This window comes from Oryx dammah, unplaced genomic scaffold, assembly GCF_014754425.2.
Source record: "Oryx dammah isolate SB20612 unplaced genomic scaffold, SCBI_Odam_1.1 HiC_scaffold_12, whole genome shotgun sequence".
Taxonomy (NCBI): Eukaryota; Metazoa; Chordata; class Mammalia; order Artiodactyla; family Bovidae; genus Oryx; species Oryx dammah.
This window is the reverse complement of record NW_024070196.1, coordinates 51188448-51211050: the sequence shown is the minus strand read 5'-3', so window position 1 is coordinate 51211050 and position 22603 is coordinate 51188448. Positions and strand designations below refer to the sequence as shown.

The 22603-nt window shown below is 47.1% G+C and overlaps 1 protein-coding gene across 1 annotated transcript in view; it reads left to right on the top strand.

The window, feature by feature from the left end:
* Positions 1-22603, top strand: part of DNAH10 (dynein axonemal heavy chain 10) — a 158111-nt gene that overhangs the window by 112247 nt on the left and 23261 nt on the right. Inside the window, exons 55-62 of the mRNA XM_040250606.1 lie at positions 2322-2519; positions 3197-3358; positions 6708-6882; positions 13893-14074; positions 16071-16207; positions 17875-18092; positions 20664-20885; positions 21082-21229. Coding sequence (XP_040106540.1) covers positions 2322-2519; positions 3197-3358; positions 6708-6882; positions 13893-14074; positions 16071-16207; positions 17875-18092; positions 20664-20885; positions 21082-21229 — 1442 coding nt within the window. The remainder of the gene's footprint in view (positions 1-2321; positions 2520-3196; positions 3359-6707; positions 6883-13892; positions 14075-16070; positions 16208-17874; positions 18093-20663; positions 20886-21081; positions 21230-22603) is intronic.

Below are 22603 nucleotides of genomic sequence, written 5' to 3'. Positions count from 1 at the left end.
TTTTTCTGTAAATGCTGCTGCTGCGAAGTCGCTTGGTTGTGTCCAACTCTGTGTGACCCCATAGACGGCAGCCCACCAGGCTCCTCTGTCCCTGGGATTCCCCAGGCAAGAAAACCTGGAGAATGACTAGATGATAAATATTTTCGGCATTGTGGGTCATATGGTCTCTGTTGCAATTACTCAGTTTCACCATTGCATCATGAAAGCGGCCATAGGCAATATGTAAGTCAATGGGCATGGCTGTGTGCCAGTAAAACTTTATTTACAAAAATGGACAGTGGACCAGATTTGTCCTGGGGGCTGCACTTGCCAGCTCTGATATAGATGTGCCTTAGCTTTCATTGGACTTCCCTTGTGGCTCAGACAGTTAAGAATCTGCCCGCAATGCAGGAGAGCCAGGTCCGACCCTGGGTCGGGAAGATCCCCTGAAGGAGGGCATGGTAACCTACTCCAGTATTCTTGCCAGGGACAGGGGAGCCTGGTGGGCTACAGTCCATGGGGTCTCATAAAGAGTAGGACACAAGTGAGTGACTGACACTTTCACTGTCTTTTCACTTTAGCTTTCATAGGCTTTTTAGCCATCTCTGTGCATTAGTACTTAGCTGCTTTCAGTATTCAGTGGTTAAGCATCATAAATAATGGTGCATGGAATTTACTTAGAATTTTTCTCTTAGGATACATTCCTGAAATTGGAATGACCGTGCCGAATAAGTATGCATATTTGTGAGGCAAAGCTTTTCATGCATGCTGTAAAATTGGCCCATGAACTGTGGTTTGTTGACCCCTGGTATAATTCAAGATCAAATATGCAGAATCTGGATGAATGCCTACTTTTGGTCATACTTACTTCCTTCATTTTTGAGGTGAAAGTATTTTGCAATCTGTGAGATAATTCAAGTTGATGTGGTTTTGGCACTGGAAGTGATTATTAATTTTTCAGCAGACATATAGGAAGGCCCGAGCTCAGATGCTCAGTCATGTCTGACTCTTTGTGATGCCCTAAGCTCCCCTGTCCATGGGATTCTCCTGGAAAGAATACTTGAGTGGGGTGCCATGCCCTCCTCCAGGGAATCTTTCCAACCCGGGGATCGAACCTGCATCTCTTATGTCTCTTGCATTGGCAGGTGGGTTCTTTACCCCTGGCACCACCTGGGAGGCCCCATAGGAAGATCTACCTCGTGCCAAATATGTGTTGGGTACAGGGAATACAGCAGGGGCACTGGGTAAATTTCTTTCCTGGTATCTCAAACCCCTCTCCCAACACTGTGTTAGCCTTTAGCAAGATAGACCTTCCTACATAGGGAAAGAAAATTGGCTTTCTGTGTTCTTAGAGAAATTGCCAGAGTATCAGTCATTTCAGTTCAGTAGCTCAGTCATGTCCAACTCTTTGTGACCCCATGGACTGCCACACGCCAGGCCTCCCTGTCCATCACCAATTCCCGGAGTTTACCCAAACTCATGTGCATTGAGTCAGTGATGCCATCCAACCATCTCATCCTCTGTTGTCCCCTTCTCCTTCTGCCTTCGATCTTTCCCAGCATCAGGGTCTTTTCCAGTGAGTCAGCTCTTCGCATCAGGTGGCCAAAGTATTGGAGTTTCAGCTTCAGCATCAGTTCTTCTAATGAATATTCAGGACTGATCTCCTTTAGGATGGACTGTTTTGAAAAACCAGGAAAGCCACTGACAAGTGATAACTGCTTTTTTCTTTTTTGTTAAAGCATTTTTATACTGTATTTTATTATGGTAAAAAATATGCAAAATTTACCATTTTAACTATTTTAAACCATTTTAAGTGTCCACTGTTATACTTTTTAATACTCACAATGTTGTGCAATTTGTATCACCGTCTATCTCCAGAACATTTTTCATCTTTAAAACGCAAACTGTGTCCCCATTAAACACTCAATCCCTGTTCTCCCACCCCCAGCCCCACCCTCCACCCCTGGGAACGTCTAATTTACTTTCTGCCACTAATTTGCCAATTCTAAACATTTCATGTGTCCTTTTATGGCTGGCTTCTTTTACTTTGCATGTTTTCCAGGTTTATCTAATAGCTGCATGTATCAGAATTTCCTTCTTTAAAGCTGAGTAATACTCCATTTATGGACAGGATGTATTTTGTGTATCCACCCATCTGTTGGTAGACACTTCTGGCTGCTGTGAAGCTGCTATGAACATTGCCCGTGTCTGTCTTTCACCTCTTTTGGGATGTACTCAGGAGTGGAATTGTTCGGTCACATGGGAATTCCGTGTTTAACTCTTTGAGGAACTGCTTTTCTCCTTTCTTTATGAACCACCCTTTTCCATTCCTTCCTCTTCAGGGACTAATCAGATGATCCCAGCAGAAAATATAGAAGATCTGGTAGAACATGTTGTTTTGGTCCATGAATCCGTGGGTGAATTCAGCAAACAATTCCTACAGAAACTGAGGCGCTGCAACTATGTGACTCCAAAGAACTACCTGGATTTTATTAACACATATTCAAAATTACTGGATGAGAAAACTCAGTATAATATAGGTAAGACTTGGGAGGGGGATGGGACGATTCATAGAAATTGTTATTCCTTATAAGTAAAGGTCCCAGTGCTGATGTTTTCCTTAAGCAGATGTTTTCTTAGCAAGATCGAGCATACTTAGACTGAAGCAAAGCCAAAAAGTGCATTTTGGATTTTGCACCTCAAAATGATATGTGTGGGTAGGCAGAGCCCTGGCATGCATTTATTTTTGTTTTTCTGTGTTGGGCCATACACTGTAAGCTCTAAATTTGCATTCCATTAGAGACACTGTTTAATGAAAGCAAGCATTTCTCTGTTGGAAAACTTTTTTAAAAATTCTCTGGTTCTGGCTGTTGATCAAATGAAGCACTGTTTCAGAAGTATATTCATTTTGGAAGTCAAAGTGTTAGTCACTCAGTCATGTCTGACTGTTTTGCAACCCCAAGGACTATAGTCCACCAGACTCCTCTGTCTGTGGAGCATTCTCCAGGCAAGAATACTGGAGTGGGTTGCCATTCAGAGATGCCACCCCCAAAATGGCAATGGAGGTGCTGAGAGATGGTTGACATCTCGTGATGAGTTTATTTTACTTTTTTGTCCTGTGAGCCCAAGTTGGGTGAATCTCTCTGCACTGTGTGTAGTTGGGTGTGTTGAGAACAGAGCCCCCTCAAGGGGGAATACCGGTGTTCCCTTTCTTCAGCTCAGTGCAAGCGTCTGGAGGGAGGCCTGGACAAGCTGAAGGAGGCCACCATCCAGCTGGATGAGCTGAACCAGAAGCTGGCTGAGCAGAAGATCGTGCTGGCGGAGAAGTCGGCTGCCTGCGAGGCCCTACTGGAGGAGATCGCCACAAATACGGCCATAGGCAAGTGTGGGGCCAGCTCTGGGGATCTGGACTGCCCCCTTCCCACCAAAAAACCCCCAAACAGGACAGGGCTCCATTGCATGACAGCCCTGGGAAGCTACTTGTAGGAACTGGCATGTTTTGACCTACCCATTGCTATTTTTTTTTTTGAAGATTTATTTTTTTATTCTTATTTTTTGGCTGCACTGGGTCTTAACTATGGCACACAGGCTTTCTCCAGTTGTGGTTCGTAGGCCTAGCTGCCCTGCAATGTGTAGGATCTTAGTTCCCTGACCAGGGATCAAACCCACATCCCCTGCATTGGAAGGCAGGCTCTGAACCACTGGATCACCATGGAAGTCTCAAACTGGGTGCTTTAAAACAGACATTTATTTATCCTCACTGTTTTGGAGGATAGAAGTCTGAAATGAAGGTCTTGGCAGGACCCTGCTCCCTCCAAAGGCTCCGGGGAGGACCCTTTCTGGCCTTTTCCAGCTTGTAGTGGTGGCCAGAAGTCCTGAGTGTTCTTTGGCTTGTGGACGCATTCCTCTAGCTTCTGCCTCCACCATCACGTGACGTTCTCCCACTGCGTCTCCTTGTCTTCACATGGCCTTCTTATAGGGACACAGTTGTTGGATTTAGGATCTACCCGAACCCAGTATGACCTTGTGTTAACTAATTATATCTACAAAGACTCTCTTTCCAAATAAAGTAACAGTCTGTGGTTCTGAGTGGCATGGATTTTGGTGGGGGCACTATTCAAGCTGGTACACCTATTCCATGCCAAGCTTTGTTCTAAATGTGGGGTCACAGCCCCTGGAAAGAAGCTTACATTCTGGTGAGTGGAGCTAATTCATGAGCCAAGAATCAGATGAAATTTCAGATTGCAGTTAGTGTCACAAATAAACTAAGATAAAATAAAGCAAATAAACAGAGTGATGAAACCGAGAGTGACCTGGGGGGAGGGTGACTTTTGGGCTAGGCTCAATGAATGTATAGAGGAAAACAATAGAATGTGAAAGACTAGAGATTTCAAAAAAATTAGAGATACCAAGGCAACATTTCATGCAAAGATGGGCTCAATAAAGGACAGAAATGGTATGGACCTAACAGAAGCAGAAGAGATTAAGAAGAGGTGGCAAGAATACACAGAAGAACTATACAAAAAAGATCTTCAGGACCCAGATAATCACGATGGTGTGATCACTCACGTAGAGCCAGACATCCTGGATTGGGAAGTCATGTGGGCCTTAGGAAGCATCACTACAAACAAAGCTAGTGGAGGTGATGGAATTCCAGTCGAGCTATTTCAAATCCTGAAAGATGATGCTGTGAAACTGCTGCACTCAATATGCCAGCAAATTTGGAAAACTCAGCAGTGGCCACAGGACTGGAAAAGGTCAGTTTTCATTCCAATGCCAAAGAATGCTCAAACTACACACAATTGCACTCATCTCACATGCTAGTAAAGTAATGCTCAAAATTCTCCAAGCCAGGCTTCAACAATACGTGAACCATGAACTCCAGATGTTCAAGCTGGATTTAGAAAAGGCAGAGGAACCAGAGATCAAATTGCCAACATCTGCTGGATCATGGAAAAAGCAAGAGAGTTCCAGAAAAACATCTATTTCTGCTTTATTGACTATGCCAAAGCCTTTAACTGTATAGATCACAATAAACTGTGGAAAATTCTGAAAGAGATGGGAATACCAGACCACCTGACCTGCCTCCTGAGAAATCTGTATGCAAGTCAGGAAGCAACAGTTAGAACTGGACATGGAACAACAGACTGGTTCCAAATAGGAAAAGGAGTATGTCAAGGCTGTATATTGTCACCCTGCTTATTTAACTTCTATGCAAAGTACATCATGTGAAATGCTGGGCTGGATGAAACACAAGCTGGAATCAAGATTGCCGGGAGAAATCTCAATAACCTCAGATATGCAGATGACACCACCCTTATGGCAGAAAGTGAAGAAGAACTAAAGAGCCTCTTGCAAGTGAAAGAGGAGAGTGAAAAAGTTGACTTAAAACTCAACATTCAGAAAACTAAGATCATGGCATCTGGTCCCATCACTTCATGGCAAATAGATGGGGAAACAGTGGGAGGCTTTATTTCTTTGGGCTCCAAAATCACTGCAGATGGTGACTGCAGCCACAAAATGAAAAGACACTTACTCTTTGGAAGGAAAGTCATGACCAACCTAGATAGCATATTAAAAAGCAGAGACATTACTTTGCCAACAAAGGTCCAACTAGTCAAGACTATGCTTTTTCCAGTGGTCATGTATGGATGTTAGAGTTGGACTATAAAGAAAGCTGAGTGCCAAACAGCTGATGCTTTTGAACTGTGGTGTTGGAGAAGACTCTTGAGAATCCCTTGAACTGCAAGGAGATCCAACCAGACCATCCTAAAGGAGATCAGTCCTGAGTGTTCATTGGAAGGACTAATGTTGAAGCTGAAACTCCAATACTTTGGCCACCTGCTGTGAAGAGCTGACTCATTGGAAAGACCCTGATGCTGGGAAAGATTGAAGGCGGGAGGAGAAGGGGACGACAGAGGATGAGATGGTTGGATGGCATCACTGACTCAATGGAGATGAGTTTGGGTAAACTCCAGGACTTGGTGATGGACAGGGAGGCCTGGCGTGCTGCAGTCCGTGGGGTCGCAGAGTTGGACATAACTGAGCGAATGAACTGAACTGACTGAATGAATGTAGGGAAAGCTGACGAAGAGGCAGAGAGATCTCAGTGAGCCAAAAAAACTTCGAGCACAGCCCTGGTGTCCTCAGCTAACCCTCTGGGACGGAGTGGGCAGGAGGCATAGGTGGGCTAGTCAGGGAGGGTCAAGGTTGCAGCAGCTGTCCCGGTGTTAGGGACCCCAGGGACCATGAGGACACTGGTCCCCTGGGAACACCCAAGGCTGCCATATTGTCCAAAGCTCATCTGACTCCCTCCTCCCATTGCCCATTTTTAAAAAAAATTATTTTTTGAATTTATCTCTTGTTGCACTAGATCTTTGTTGCTGCAGGCGAGCTTTCTCTAGTTAGAGCACGTGTGAGCTACTCTTTAGTTGTGTGCAGGCTTCTCATTGTGGTGGCTTCTCTTGTTGTGGAGCACAAGCTCTAGGCACGAGAGCTTCAGTAGTTGTGGTGCATGGGTTTAGTTGCTCTGTGGAGGCACATGGGGTCTTAGTTCCGGACCAGGGACTGAACCTGTGTCCCCTGCATTAGCAGGCCAATTCCTACCCACTGCGCCCCCGGGGAGGTCCCAGTGCCCACCTTTGAGGGCTGTGTGGCTTTGGCTCAGGAACAGTGGTCCATCCTCCCCGCCTTCGGTGGCTTCATTCCCCTCCCTCTGCCCGCTATAGCGGAGGAAAAGAAGAAGCTGGCAGAGGAGAAAGCCATGGAGATAGAGGAGCAAAACAAGATTATCGCGGTGGAGAAGACAGAGGCTGAGACTGCCCTGGCTGAGGTCATGCCCATCCTGGAGGCCGCCAAGCTGGAGCTGCAGAAGCTGGACAAGTCAGACGTGACCGAGATCAGGTAACGGCTGGCCATCCCCAAGTGTGCTTGGCCACCAGCGTCACCCCTGACAGCAATGATGACATAATCATGGCGGCTTGGCATTTCTGTGCCACCCACTTTCCATGGTGGGGACTGTCATCGTCTTCATTTGCAGATGAGGGTCCTCAAGCCCAGAGAGGTGAGCTGACGTGCCCCAGTCAGTAGGTAGCCCAGCCCACTGGCCTTGAACCCTGGCCACTCACAGAAGTAGACTGGGTTCCAGAAGGGGCTGGTGGAGCCTTGTAAATCAGTTCTCTTTAGGAGAACATGATTGGGTGTCTGTCCTGAAAGAGGCGAGGCCCTGGGTGCAGGCCAGGTGTGCCAAAGGCTGAGAGCAGATGGGAGATGCCCTCATCCCTTTCTAGACACATGATGGACTTTTAGAGGTGGGAAGGGTGATTTTGTTTTGGCTGCACTTGTGTGGCTTGTAGGATCTTAGCTCCCCGACCAGGGATTGAACCTAGGCCCGGGCAGTGAGAGCACCACACCTTAACTACTGGACTGCCAGGGAATTCCTAGGAGAGTGAGTCTTTATTGTGGCTCCCAGCCATTCTGCAAATCAATGTGTCAAATGACTCCAACCCCTGCAGCCAGAGGGCTCATTTGCTGTACAGAAGGGGGGCCTGGCATGGCGTTTTCTTCCTTCCCACCATGGGGCACTGTCCTTAGGGTACTGTTAGTGGATCTCAGTGGTAAGTTTGGCAGCGCCAGTGAAGCCAGGAAGAAACAGCATCCTGCCTGCCCCATTCCCTGTCTTCGTGCTGCGTGGTCCCGCTCATGTATCCATGTTAGGAGACTCTGCTCTTTCCTCTCCTTGCTTGCCATCACGTCCTCATTTTCAGAAGAGGCGTTGTCCTTCTGGCTGCACAATCAGTGAGAGAGACTCCTGTTTCCAGGCTGGAAGCTGACCTGTGTTTCGTGTGCCTGGTGGGATGGTGTTGCTTCTCTGAGCTCCTCCCTTTTTCTAAGGGCCACGTGGCGGCCCTTGTCCAAGGCCGTGCTCTGGTAGTTGGCTCTTGCCTGGAAAATCCCATGGACAGAGAGAGGAGCCTGGCAGGCTACAGTCCATGTGAAACACGTGGATTCAAACAGAACATTCAGCTCGTTCCAGAGCAGGAAGCCCAAGTGACTCCTAGGCGGGGGGTGGGGTCATCTGGAGATGCTGCTGCTGTTAGCAAGAGATCCTGATTTCAGAGGTTTGCAGTGTGATTGCAACGCAGGTATATGGATGGATGTTTTATAATTCTGTTTATTTCGTTTTGGCTATGCTGGGTCTTTGTTGCTGCACATGGGCTTTCTCTGTTTGCGACAAGTGGGGGCCACTCTCGAGCTCTAGTGTGCAGGCTTCTCATTGCCATGGCTTCTCTTGTTGCGGAGCACGGGCTCTAGGGCAAGCAGGCTTCAGGAGTTGCGACACGTGGGCTCAGCAGTTGCAGCTCCTGGTCTCTGGAGCACAGGCTCACTAGTTGTGGTGCATGGGCTTCGTTCCTCAGTGACATGTGGTATCTTCCTGGACCAGGGTTTGGACCCACAACTCCTGTATTAGCAAATGGATTCTTTAACCACTGAGCCACCTAGGAAGCTCCAGGATGGCTGTTTTAAAACTGCAATAGCATGTGTTGGAAGTTTAGACTGAGTTGTGAGAGAGACCATGAATATGTGCATTTTCAAGGGAAATATCCAACCACTGGTTATATGGATTTGGGGCTCTGCTCTGCCTGGTGGCTCAGAATCTGCCTCCCAATGCAGGAGACAGGTTTGATGCCTGGGTTGGGGGGATTCCCTGGAGAAGAAAATGGCAACACACTCCAGTATTGTTGCCTGGGAAATCCCATGGACAGAGGAGCTTGGCGGGCTATAGTGCATGGGGTCGCAAAGAGTTGGATACAACTTAGCAGCTAAACATCATCAACAACAACAACAACAACTCGGGTCAGCAGCATAAAAACATTCTGAGAACAGAATTGGGAAGGATCTTTGAGGGGGATTTATCTAGAAGAGGAGAAGGTTGTGAATCCCCTCAACAATCCAAGGGGCTGGTGAGAGGGGGTTTCCATGGGACCACTTGGAGAGCTTGATATGTGTCCCCTGTGGTTAGACAGGGTGCCTAAAAGGAGTAATTTTTAAAAATGTAGTTATTGGAACAGGTGATATGTTCAAGCATGGCTTTGCTTCTTCCCAGCTGTGTGACCTTTGGCAAGTCAACTAACCTCTCTGTGCTGGGGTTTCCTCATTTGTAAAATGCAGATGATAATCACTGTCCCCACAGCCTCAGGGTGGTTGAAAGTGAAAGTCGCTCAGTCGTGTCCAACTCTGTGACTTCCAGGCCGGAATACTGGAGTGGGTAGCCTCTCCCTTCTCCAGGGGATCTTCCCAAGCCAGTGGTCGAACCCAGGTCTCCCTCATTGTGGGCAGATTCTTTACCAGCTGAGCTGCAAGGGAAGCCCAAGAATACTGAAGGGGGTAGCCTCTCCCTTTTCCAGGGGATCTTCGCGACCTAGGAATTGAACTGGGGTCTCCTGCATTGCAGGCGGATTCTTTACCAACTCAGCTATCAGGGAAGCCCTGAAGCTCAGGGTGGGTATGAGGGTCCAGTGAGCTATTATGTAAAGACCTCTCAGAACTGGGTTGAGCACGGGGTCAGTGCCAAGTACACATCAGCTAGATCCTGGTTCCAACATCAAAATGACATGCCATGAAAAGCCCCCTCTGACCTCATCAGCCTAGTTCCCCTCCTCCTACAGGACAGAGAACCATGGTATGATTATGTATATCTCATATACATTTCCCATATATCCATCCAGAGAGGTGGTTTTTTTTTTTTTGGCCACGTCCCACAACATGCAGGATCTTAGTTCCCTGACCAGGTGTTGAACCTATGCCCCCTGCGGTGGAAGCTTGGAACCCTAACCAACAGGACCGCTAGGGAAGTCCCATCCAGAGAGTTTTTGCGCATGCTCAAGGCAACCAGATGTACCATTGTCTCTTCAGTCCCTGACGTTGGGCTCTAATGGTTGCAGAACAAGGGATACCCACATATTCTCTTTTCTTTCCTTTTAAAATATAATTGGTAACACACATCATTTTCTGCATCTTGGCTTTTTCCATTAACAAGACACTTGGAAGATCTTTTGCATGTTGATGTATGAGAACCTCCTCATTACTCAACAATAACCCATCACATACCTTTGGATGGCTGTACTATCTGTTATTTAATCAGCCCCAATTTATGAATTTTTACCTTATTTCCGTTTTTTTTTTTGCCTTTCCAAACAATGTGGCAAAGAGTAATGCTTACTTCACTATGCCCAAGTCCGCTGGAAGGATACGTTTTCAGAGGTGGAATTGCTGGGTGCAGAGTTGTGTGTGTTTTTGTCTATAAGTGCATGCTCAGTTGCTCAGTCATACCTGACTCTTTGCAACCCCATGAACTGTAGCCTTGCAGGCTCCTGTGTCCGCGGGATTATCCCAGACAAGAATACTGGAGTGGGTTGCCGTTTTCTCCTCCGGGTTTATGTCTATAGCTGTTGCTTAATGTGCTCCATAGTTGTGGAACCGATTTGTACTCCCACTGGCAGTACATGCGAGTGCCTGCTTTTTCATAGCCTCACCAATAGAGGGCGCTACGAAACACTTGGATTTTTGATTATTTATAGATGAATGATACTTGTCTAGTTCTAATGTGCATCTCCCTTATGATGAGAGGAGTGCCTTTTTTTTTAATAGGTGAAAATTGTGTCTAAGAGTCTGTGTAGTTCATTTTCTGTGAACTCTTTACGTGCTTTGCCCATCGTTGAATTGTTTTTGTTGCTGTTGTTTTTTTTTTTTTTGGCTTCCCTTACCCTTTCCAGAGGCTTTTTATATTAAGAGTGAGATTAGCTTTTTACGTGTGATGTGAGTTGTGAATAATTTTCCCAGTTTGTCATCAGCCAGTTGACTTTAAATACAAAATTGTGTTTGATGTGAATCATTTTTGAAGTTTTTATTGAGTTGGTTACAATATTGCTTCTATTTTCTGTTTTGGTTTCTTGGCCAAGAGCCATGTAGGCTCTAAGCTCCCTGACTAGGGGTCAAACCCCCACCTCCTGCATTGGAAGGCGAAGTCTTAACCACTGGACCACCAGGGACGCCTCAGCCATTTGACTTTGTTTAGGTGGTTTCTGTGTGTGTTTGTGTTTGCTGTGTGTAAATTTTTATTTTTATGAGGTAGATTTTGGCGATATTTTATTTTGTGGCTTTTTGCTATGACCTCATATTTAAAAGGCCTTGCAACTGGAGGACTGTAAAGTAATCTCCCCGTGGTTTCATCCTATACTTTTATAGTTTAATTGTTTACCTTTAAATCTTTGATCTCTTTGGGACTTTTTCCTGGGATTTAATAAGTTTGGATCCAGATGACTACAATCTGGCTTTGTTTAGGCCATTTAGATGTTAAGGGTGATGAGCCAGCACTTAGGTCTTGACGATTCCCTAATCCTTTAATTCTTTAAATAGCACTTCCTCTCTATAATGCTCAATCCCCTTTGCAGAAATCATTAAATGTTAAGGCAAGGAGATTAGGAGTAATGAAGATTAGTAGTGGATGTTTCTCCGGAGTATAAAAGGCTCCCTTTGTTACTGGCCTGTGACTTTGCTTTTCTTCCTTTTCTTCATTCAGTACCATCGGGTGCCTACTGTAGCCTGCCCACCCTGTGCTGGCATGGGGGCTGAGAGACAGTGAGCCAGCCGTTGGGGTCTTTACCGCATGGAACCCACAGTCTGGGGGAGGCACGAGTATGCACATGGGAATCGTGTGAACAATAAAATTCCCCAGGAAGAGATCAGGAAGGCAGGGTTTGGGTTGCTATGGCTTTGGATAATGGGGGACCCGATCTAGTCTTGGGGGTGAGTAGTCAGGGAAGGTGAGCCCCAGGAAGTGATATTAAATGAGATATGAGATGGAGGCTAGAGGGGGCTGGAAGGATGTGGCTCGAGGTAAAAGCAAAGACAGTGTCTGGGGTAGAGTGAAGGGAGGTGGGGAATAAAGCTTGTAATTGGTGTTCTCCTCCAGGGAAGGCAGCATGACTTCACCTCCATCTGTCTGTCTCTGCCTGAGTTTCTTTCTTGTTTAAACAGATGCATTTATTTGCTGGCTGTGCTGGGTCTTCCTTGCTGCGCTCGGGCTTTCTCTAGCTGAGGTCAGCAGGAGCTGCTCTTTGTTGTCGTGTGTGGCTTCTCATTGCAGTGGCTTCTCTGCATGGGCACGAGGGCTCAGTAGTTGCGGCTCCGGGGCTCAGTTGCTCTGAGGCATGTGGGATCTTCCCCGACCAGGGATCGAACTGGTGTCGCTTGCAATGCAAGGTGGATTCTTAACCACTGGACCACCAGGGAAGCCCACCCTAGGTTTCTGTTATGGTAGAAGAAAGGAGTCAGATGAATCAGAAACACTTTCATTTCTCAGACTTGTGATCTTATTTTTTTCCCTATTTTTATACCATTTTATCTAACTCATAAAACAGTGTTTGGTAACCTTACTGTTGCAAACTCCTTGGTTATCTGGCACCACAACACCATGTTCTGGATAAACAAGGTTCCTGGGACCGGTTCATAAACTGACCCCAGAGAGCTTCCCTTTCATAGACTCAAAGGCTTTGGGGGCTCCACGTTTCCGGTTCTACTTCCCCATTTTACAGATGAGAACGCTGAGAACCTGGGACCCGTCCAAATGGCTCAGGACGCTGCCCTGAGGCTCTTTCCCACTTGTGTCTGGAAACATCTCATTGACCCCCTCCTCCTCGGATTTTTCAGAGAGCAGTGGCCCAGGCCTGGTCTTCATCAGCCCCGGAAGGGAACCTCTTAAAAACAGTTGACAGCATCCCCCGGCTGTCTAAGCGCCTAACGCCGCATAATTGAGCCTTTCCCTGGTGACTCAGGTCCATTACTTTAATGGTCGGGTTTTGTGCTGGAGCATTGCCCCGGCTTGTCCCTGTGCTGTGGGGGTGGGTGGGTGGGGGCCGGGAGGGGTGGGGGTATGGTTGCCAGGTTCAGAGTCTCCACACTGCCTTGTGGCTCAGATTGTTCTTTCTCTGTGTCTCTTTCCCCCCACACCGGCCCTCCCTGCCCTCCTCCTCTGGGGCCTTCTGGCCTCTCCCCAGGCTGCTCCTTGCCCTTGGCGGGGTGGGGCTCTTCGTTTTCCAAATCCTTCCCTTTCCTTTTTCTTCATCATTTTCTTTCTGGTTCTGTCTCTCTCCATGGCTTTGGTTCCTGCATGCCTCGTGTGACGTGTAGAGAATGGCCGGGCAGCAGGCAGCTGAGCGGGGACCCCTGGGTACCAGCAATGTGCCACTCGTTCCTTCTTGGGTCTTCGCGCTGCCGATGCTGCCTTGCATTCTCCTGATCCTTTTAGATTTCCCGTTCGCCGGAGGGTCGAGGGTGCTGGACCTGTAAGTGTCAGAGCAGCTGAGTGATGGTCTAGCTTTGTCAAAGCCAGATAACAATTTCCACAGCCTGAAGGAGCCCAGGCTGCGGGGACCTCAGACCCCACGGGCTGTGTAGACACAGGCAGGCCATCCAAGCACTGGAGCCCCATTTCTTCATCTGGTAAATGGAAAATAGGTTGATGATGATCATAACAATAATGACTCTACCACTTAGAGTCTGAGGAGTCACCCCAGGGTGTAATTAAAAACATGGATTCTCAGGCTCCACTCTGGCCTGCTGATTCAGGGGCAGCCTGGGTTTGCATTGAATGATGCCCTGCTGTGTTCCTGGTGCCCGGTCTGATCTAGGACCCTGAACTGGCACCTGATGGAGGAGACTGAGTCCTGCCCTCGGAAAAGCTCATCCCCAGGAGCCCAAGCGGGTGTTGGGATGGATCCGCTTTGCCTCCACACAGTATTACCTCCAAGAGACGGTTCTGTGTTGAGCCATTTTTTTCTGGAACCTTCCTTCGGGCCAGATCCTGGCCACGTCCTGCATCCAGTCCTCATACGTGTCTGTTTCTCCCCCAGGTCCTTTGCTAAGCCCCCGAAGCAGGTGCAGACGGTCTGCGAATGCATCCTCATCATGAAAGGCTACAAAGAACTCAACTGGAAAACCGCCAAGGGCATGATGTCCGACCCCAACTTCCTGAGGTCTCTGATGGAAATTGACTTTGATTCCATTACCCAGAGCCAAGTTAAGAACATCAGAGGTGAGCACAGTTGGATGGAGGGGACAGCCAGGCTGGTTCTCAACCAGCGAGAAGGGGGCTTGTCTCAGGCACACCCTCCCATGGTGGCCAAATGGTGTTGCCGTGGCTGTGCTGATGGAAGAACAGGAATGATTGTCCCTAGAGGAAGATGGCAGCATAGTTGCGTGAAGCAGAGGGTGGTGGCTGGGTGGGCAGTGGCAGCAGATGCCCCATGAATGTGTAATTCACCAACAGCTCTAGTTCTCCCTAGCAGGAAACACAGCTGTCTTCCGGAGTCCACTCTTATCTTGTCTTCTTATCTGATGGGCATAGTGGTGCCAAGAATCGGTCTAATGGGCAAAGGACTGGAATAGACATTTCTCCGAAAAAGATAGACAGATGGCCAAAAAGCATATGAAACTATGCTTAATGCTGGTCACTAGGAAAATGCACGTCAAACCACAATGAGGTAGCATTCAGATCCACTCAGATGGTGTAATTTAAACAAAACCACACAAAGCAGCAAGTGTGGGGAGGATGTGGAGAACTTGCAACCCTTTTACATTGTTGGCAGAAACGTAAAATCGTGTGGAAAACAGTTTGGCAGTTCCTCAGAAGGTTAATCATAGAATTACCACATGTCCCAACCATTTCACTCCTATGTATATACCCAAAAGAATAGAAAATACATATTCAAACAAAAGCTTATATGCAATGTCCCTGACAGCATTACTGACAATAGCCAAAAGGTGGAGACAACCCTCGTGTCTATCAGCAGATGAATGGATAAGAAGAACAAGCATATCCACACACTGGAATATTATTCGGTCATAAAAAGGAGTGAGCTTCATTTATGTTTTAGCTGCCGTATGCTGCAACACAGATGAACCTCAAACACGTAATGCCGAGTGAAAGAAGTCGGGCACCAAAGGTCACATATTCTAACTCCACTTATATGAAATATCCATAGGTGAATCCATAGGGACAGAAAACAGATCAGTGCTTGCCAGTGTCTGGGGAGGGGAAGTGGGTTGTGATTGCCGAATAGCTGTGAAGTTTCCCTTTGGATGATGAGAATGTCTTGCGACTAGGTGGAGATGAGGCCTGCAGAATCTTGTGACTCTACTAAGTGCCACTGACGTGTATACACTTTAACATGGTTCATTTTATGTTCTGTGAATTTCAGCTCAATTAAGCAAAATGGATATTCAGGGGAGAAAAAAAAAAATGGTCTAACCTTCACTACTCTGCTTGTGCTTCTTGCCTGTCTGAAGTCTTCTGCAGGTCCCTGGGGGGTGGGCGAGGAGGAGGAGCCAGCACCACCCACCCCATTCCCTTCTTTTCAGTTGCAGAAGCCACACAGTTCCTGCTAAGCCTGACTCCTGATGCGCTCCCAGAGCTTAGCCAGGGGGAATGATGTTAGTCTTCGTTCAGGCATATTCAAGTTCATTGTGTCACTGTTTATCATGATGGCTTATTCAGAACTTTATCATCAGTGCATTTTTTCAGCCACTTAAAAACAAAGCTAATTAAAACTGGAAGGATAACTACTATAGAAACCCAAGGGGCTCTCTTTAGCCGATCCTTGGATGGGTTTCCATTTAGGTGAATTTGCTTCCAGAGTGAGGGGGGCAGGTGGAGGTGATGGTGCCCCCATAATGCAGTTAAATGAACCCCAGTTAACTGCCAGCTCTGAGCCACCTTGGTGCCCAGTTGGGAGTCCTCACTGATGCCTTGGCTCTCCAGGGTCTTCTGGGTGTCACACAGAAGTACCTGTGTCACAGGATGTCCTGGGTGGCAGTAAGCTGTGCCCCTTACTCAGATCTTAAACAGCCACCCACAAAGAACTCATTTAAGGTTGCATCCCCCAGCTATCTGTGGGAGAGCTGTCTGATCCCTCTCACAGGATTACCGGGAGTAAGGAACATTTGCTTTGTTTATAGGTAGCTTACTTCTCATTTTATTTTCTGAGACAAAGCTCCCTGCTCCTTGAGATCATTGCGTCTTTGACCTTCAGGCCTCTTGAAGACCCTCAATACCACGACCGAGGAAATGGAAGCCGTGAGCAAGGCAGGCTTGGGGATGCTGAAGTTTGTTGAAGCTGTGATGGGCTACTGTGATGTTTTTAAAGAAATCAAGCCCAAAAGAGACAAGGTACTGCCCATCTGTAAGCCCTGCTCACTTCTGCTAAAAGATCATTTTGGAGTCAGAATGAATGTGTCCACAGCCTTACTGGAAAAATTCTGGCAAGGTTCTCATTTTAAACCACATAAATATTTTTCCCCAAGTACATACAGCACTCATTTAGATATCATGTGAACGGACAGAGCCAAAGGCTGAAAGATTTTTTTTTTTAACTTTTAATTTTATATTGAAGCGTAGCTGATTAACAATGTTGTGATAGTTTCAGGTGGACAGCGAAGGGATTCAGCCATACGTAGACATGTATCCATTCTCCCCCAGACTCCTCTCCCATATAACACTGTGAAAGATTTTTGAATAAAAGAGGGTAAAAGTCATTCTCGAGGGAGGGCTAATGCAGGGTTTCTTATCCTTGGCACTGTTGCCATTTTGGATTGAATCTTTTTTTGTTTTGTGGAGCTGTCGTGGGCATTATAGGATGTTGAACAGCATCCCTGGCCTCTACCCACTAGATGCCCCCAAGTTTCAACAACCAGAAATGTCTCCAGACATTGCCATGTGTCCCTTGGGGGAGGCAAAATAAGTCCCTGTTGAGAACCCCTGGGTCAAAGCAACATACAGAAGACACAACACAAAGAGAATTGTATAAGGTTGATTCCATCATTTTAAGACTTGTGTGTATTTATTTATTTTTGCTGTGTAGGATCTTAGTTGTGGCATGCAGGTTTTTCTCTGATTGTGGCTCAGCAATGGTAGCACTCCAGCTTAGTTGCCCCAAGGCATGTGGGATCTTAGTTACCCTACCAGGGATCGAACCTGTGTCCCCTGCATTGGAAGGTGAATTCTTAACCACGGAACCACCTGAGAATGCCCGAGACATAGTTTGACATTGCTTTTTTTGAGGATAATTTATTTTTATTTATTTTTTTAAAATAAAATTTTAACTCAGGATTTTGTCACTCAGAAAACTTAGAACCCGTAATAGGACTGGTAGTATCTTCAGTGCAGAACTTCACTGGTGACTCAGAGGAATTCGCCTGCGATGCAGGAGACGCTGGAGATGAAGCTTCCATCCCTGAGTCAGGAAAATCCCCTGGAGGAGGAAATGGCAACCCACTCCAGCGTTCTTGATGGGAAAATCCCATGGACAGAGGAGCCTGGTGGGCTACAGTCCACTGGGGTCACAAAATAGTTGGATATGATTGATGTTACTTTACACACAAATACATACACAATCTTCAACGCATTTTTTTGAGTTTTGGACTTAGATTCACAGGGTCCTCTTACTGGGACCTTAATTCACATGAAAATTAAGTTGTCTGCTAACTCAGTACAGGACAGCTTTTTTTCTAATGGGATGTGGGATTTTACATTAAACCATTGAAAAGGTTCCTAAGAGGTGAAGCCACGTGCTTTGCTATGGGTGGCCCAAGAGGATAGGGACAATGATAGAAATGCAGGTGGAGGAATTCCCTGGAAATTCAGTGGTTAAGACTCAGTGCTTTCACTGCTGTGGGCTTGGGTTCAGTTCCTGGTTGAGGAACTAAGAACCCACAAGCTGTATGGCAGGGCCAAAAAAAAAAAAAAATGCAGGTGGACATAAGCCAGGTGTGAGACTGTCTTATCCCCACCTCACAACTGTTCTTTTGCCCACTGTTTTGGAAATTGTCTTCACTTAGGTGGCCAGGCTGGAGCGGAATTTTTACCTTACCAAACGTGAGCTGGAGAAGATCCAGAATGAGCTGGCAGCGATCCAGAGGGAACTGGAAGCTCTGGGGGCCAAATATGAGGCGGCCATACTGGAGAAGCAGAAGCTGCAAGAGGAAGCCGAGATCATGGAGAGACGGCTGATCGCGGCTGACAAGCTCATCTCGGGGCTGGGCTCAGAGAATGTCAGGTCAGCCTGAGTAATGGGCCCTCCTGCTAAGTGGCTCTAAGCCACACTTTGAGGGGATTCTTTAAAAATTAATATTTATTTGTTTGTTTCTTGGTTGCACTGGGTCTTAGTTGTGGTATTTGGGATCCAGTTCCCTGACCGTTGATCGACCCAAGGCCCCCTGCATTGCAAGCACAGAGTCTTAACCACTGGACCACCAGGGAAAGTCTGAAAACTTTGTGGTTTGTGAGTGAACATCAGCAACAGAATTTCTCGCCATATGGAATCTTTATTCCACACTGCATTTTGAGCTGAAAACCATATGAAAAAGTTCTGATTTTACTATTATCATGTCTAAGGTGGATGATGCCTGTTTTATAGATTTTTTTTTTAATTAAGATTTTTTTGATGTTTAAAGTCTAGATTAAATTTGTTACAATATTGCTTCTATTTTATGTTTTGGTGTTTTGGCCATGAAGCATGTGGGATCCTCGTACCTTGACCAGGGACTGAACCCCCTTGAAAGTCAAAGTTTTAACCACCGCACCACCAGGGAAGTCTCATATATATATATATCTTCTTTTAAAATTAGGTCTCTAGTGTTATTTACTGAATGACTGTTAAGTAGAGGCAGTGCAGCAGTGGAGACACAGAGAAACTAGTGCCCTGGAGCCTGGGAATGTTTGTTTCTTTTTTTTAATTTTAATTGGAGGCTAATTACTTTACAATATTGTAGTGGTTTTTGCCATACATTGACATGAATCCGCCATGGGTGTACATGTGTTCTCCGTGTACATGTGTTCCCCATCCTGAACCCACCTCCCTCCCCATCCCATCCTTCAGGGTCATCCCGGTGCACCAGCCCTGAGCACCCTGCCTCATGCATCAAACCTGGACTGGCAAGCTGTTTCACATATGATAATATACATGTTTCAATGCTATTCTCTCAGATCATCCCACCCTTGCCTTCTCCCACAGAGTCCAAAAGACTGTTCTATACATCTGTGTCTCTTTTGCGGCCTCGCATATAGGGTCATTGTTACCATCTTTCTAAATTCCATATATATGCATTAGTATACTGTATTGGTGTTTTTCTTTCTGACTTCCTTCACTCTGTATAATAGGCTCCAGTTTCATCCACCTCATTAGTACTGATTCAAATGTATTCTTTTTAATGGCTGAGCAATATTCCACTGTGTATATGTATCACAGCTTTCTTATCCATTTGTCTGCCAGTGGACATCCAGGTTGCTTCCATGTCCTGGCTATTATAAACACTGATGCAAGGAACACTGGGGTACACGTGTCTCTTTCAATTCTGGTTTCCTCAGTGTGTATGCCCAGTAGTGGGATTGCTGGGTTATATGGCAGTTCTATTTCCAGTTTTTTAAGGAATCTCCAAACTGAACAGAATGTTTGTTTCTCGATGACCTTTAACCCCAAGTCCCTTCTGGACCAGTCTGGAGGAGGACCTTCTCTGTTGCTGGTGCCCCTTGTGGCTGGTTCACTCCTGACCTTCACTTTTAAGCAGGTGGAGCTGTTTGATGCTTATGGGCAAGAGGATCACTGGGCCATAGATGGTCCACTGGACGTGTTGCAGTTTCTAACCTGAAACCTGTAAAAATGTATGGAAAACGCTGGAAAATATTGGTTGCTTGTGGGAAACAAACCATTTTCAATATGTCTAAAATCTAGAAGGGCTTCCCTGGTGGTTTAGTGGCTAAGGCTCCATGCTCCCAATGCAGGGGGCCCGGGTTCCATCCCACATAGCTTCCTGTGCAGGTCAGTTGGTAAAGCATCTGCTGGCAATGTGGGAAACCCAGGTTCAGTTCCTGGGTCGGGAAGTTCCTCTAGAGAAGAAAATGACAACACACTTCAGTATTCTTGCCTGGAGAATTTCATGGACAGAGGAGCCTGGCGGGCTACAGTCCGTGAGGTCGTAAGAGTCAGACACGACTAGGTGCTTTCTTTCTTTCGGGTTCCATCCCTGGTCAGGGAACTAGATCCCACATGCCACGAACTGAAGAGTTCCCATGCCCCCCAAAATCCCATGGCCTGATGAAGATCGGGAAGACCCCATGTGCTGCAATGAAGACTAGGCACAGCCAAATAAACACTAACAAATAAAATCTAGAAGACTTTGGCCGCTCACCAGAAGAGGCCAAATGAAACACCTGCTTTCTTTTTTCTTGGTCAGAATTTTGTCACCCAGTAGGATAGGGGCTGATGCTCTGCTGGCATGTTTATAAGCTATTGGTTAGGCATTTGGAAGCAATTTGATTACAACTTAATGCATATCTTTGAGACCAAATGTATCCCCCAAACATTTATCAAGGCCCTTGTTAGATGCTGGGTTCTGCTGAGCACCTGGGATTGAACAAAGCCTTTGAAAACATTGGGTTCACTAGGCGGGGAGCTGGCGAAGTGAGCCAATGATCTCTGTTCTCAACAAGAAGAGTATCTCAGGAAATGTTTCCTTCTGGAGAGCCTCCTCCTGGCCATATGTCAGACTGGTTCTTCTAGAAGGTTCCTTTGGGTTGTGCCGGAAGGTGATGACTCAGGGTAGCCCCTGCCTCCCGTCTCCTGTGCCAGGTGGCTGAATGATTTGGATGAGCTGATGCACCGGCGGGTGAAATTGCTGGGTGACTGCCTGCTGTGCGCAGCCTTCCTGAGCTATGAGGGTGCCTTCACGTGGGAATTCCGGGATGAGATGGTCAACCAGGTGTGGCAGAACGACATCCTGGAGAGGGGGATACCCCTGAGCCAGCCCTTCCGACTGGAGAACCTGCTCACGGACGACGTGGAGATCAGCAGGTGAGGGTGACCCCGAGCTGGGAGGACCAGGGGAGCCTTGGGGCAGTGTGCAGAGCTGATGGTGTGTCTGCCTGACCCGCCTTCACAGAGACTGCAGGGAGTGGCTGAGAGCCCAGCTCCCCCGATTTGGATGCTCCCGGTCAGTTCACAACTCAGCCAGAAAAGTCCCCATTTCCCCTGTCGCTGTCCCTTCCAGGTGGGGCTCCCAGGGGCTGCCCCCTGATGAGCTCTCGGTTCAGAATGGCATCCTCACCACCCGGGCCAGCCGCTTCCCCCTCTGCATCGACCCCCAGCAGCAGGCCCTCAACTGGATAAAGAGAAAAGAGGAGAAGAACAACCTGCGGGTATGGCTGCCCCCTCCCACCATGTCCTCGCCCTCCTGCTGCCCTGGGGCCCAGCTCTGTTCTCCCCAGTATTCCCGAGCCTCCAGCAAGGCCAAGCTGAAATGCCACCATCCCGAGGCCCCAAGCAGACTGTCCTCTTCCTGGGCCCTCCACCCCATTGAGTCTTGGAGGGTGGCTTGTGAACCACCTTGAATCTGACCCTGGTGGCTCAGACAGTAAAGAATCTGCCTGTACTACAGGAGACCCAGGTTCAATCCCTGGGTTGGGAAATCCCCTGGAGGAGGGCATGGCAACCCACTGCAGTATTCTTACCTGGCAAATCCCATGGACAGAGGAGCCTGGCGGGCTACAGTCGATGGGATCACAAAGAGTCGGACACGACTGAGTGACTAACACTTTCTTTGCCCTTTATGTTGCCTCCCAGGCTGTGAGCAACCTAAAGGCAAAGCCAGTTCAGTCAGTTCCATCACTCACTCATGTCCGACTCTTCGAGACCCATGGACTGCAGCACGCCAGGCTCCCCTGTCTATCACCAGCTCCTGGAGCTTGCTCAAACTCATGTCCATCGAGTCAGTGATGCCATCCAACCATCGCATCCTCTGTCGTCCCCTTCTCCTCCCGCCTTCAATCTTTCCCAGCATCAGGGTCTTTTCCAGTTCTAATCAGGTGGCCAAAGTATTGGAGTTTCAGCTTCAGCATCAGTCCTTCCAATGAATATTCAGGACTGATTTCCTTTAGGATTGACTGGTTTGATCTCTTTGCAGTCCAAGGAACTCTCAAGTCTTCTCCAACACCATGGTTCAAAAGTATCAATTCTTCAGCGCTTAGCTTTCTTTATAGTCCAACTCTCACATCCATACATAACTACTGGAAAAACCATAGCCTTGACTAGACAGACCTTTGTTGGCAAAGTGATGTCTCTGCTTTTTAATATGCTGTCTAGGTTGGTTATAGCTTTTCTTCCAAGGAGCAAACATCTTTTAATTTCATGGCTGCAATCATCATCTGCAGTGAGTTTGGAGCCCCCAAAATAAAGTCTGTCACTGTTTCCATTGTTTCCCCATCTATTTGCCATGAAGTGATGGGACCCGGATACCATGATCTTAGTTTTCTGAATGTTGAGTTTTAAGCCAACTTTTTCACTCCTCTTTCACTTTCTTCAAGAGGCTCTTTAGTTCTTTTTTGCTTTCTGCCATAGGATAATGTCATCTGAGTATTTCTCCTGGTAATCCTGATTCCAGCTTGTGCTTCATCCAGCCCAGCATTTCGCATGATGTATTCTGCATATAAGTTAACTAAGCAGGGTGACAGCCTTAATGTACTCCTTTCCCGATGTGGAACCAGTCTGTTGTTCCACGTGCAGGCAAAAGCAGT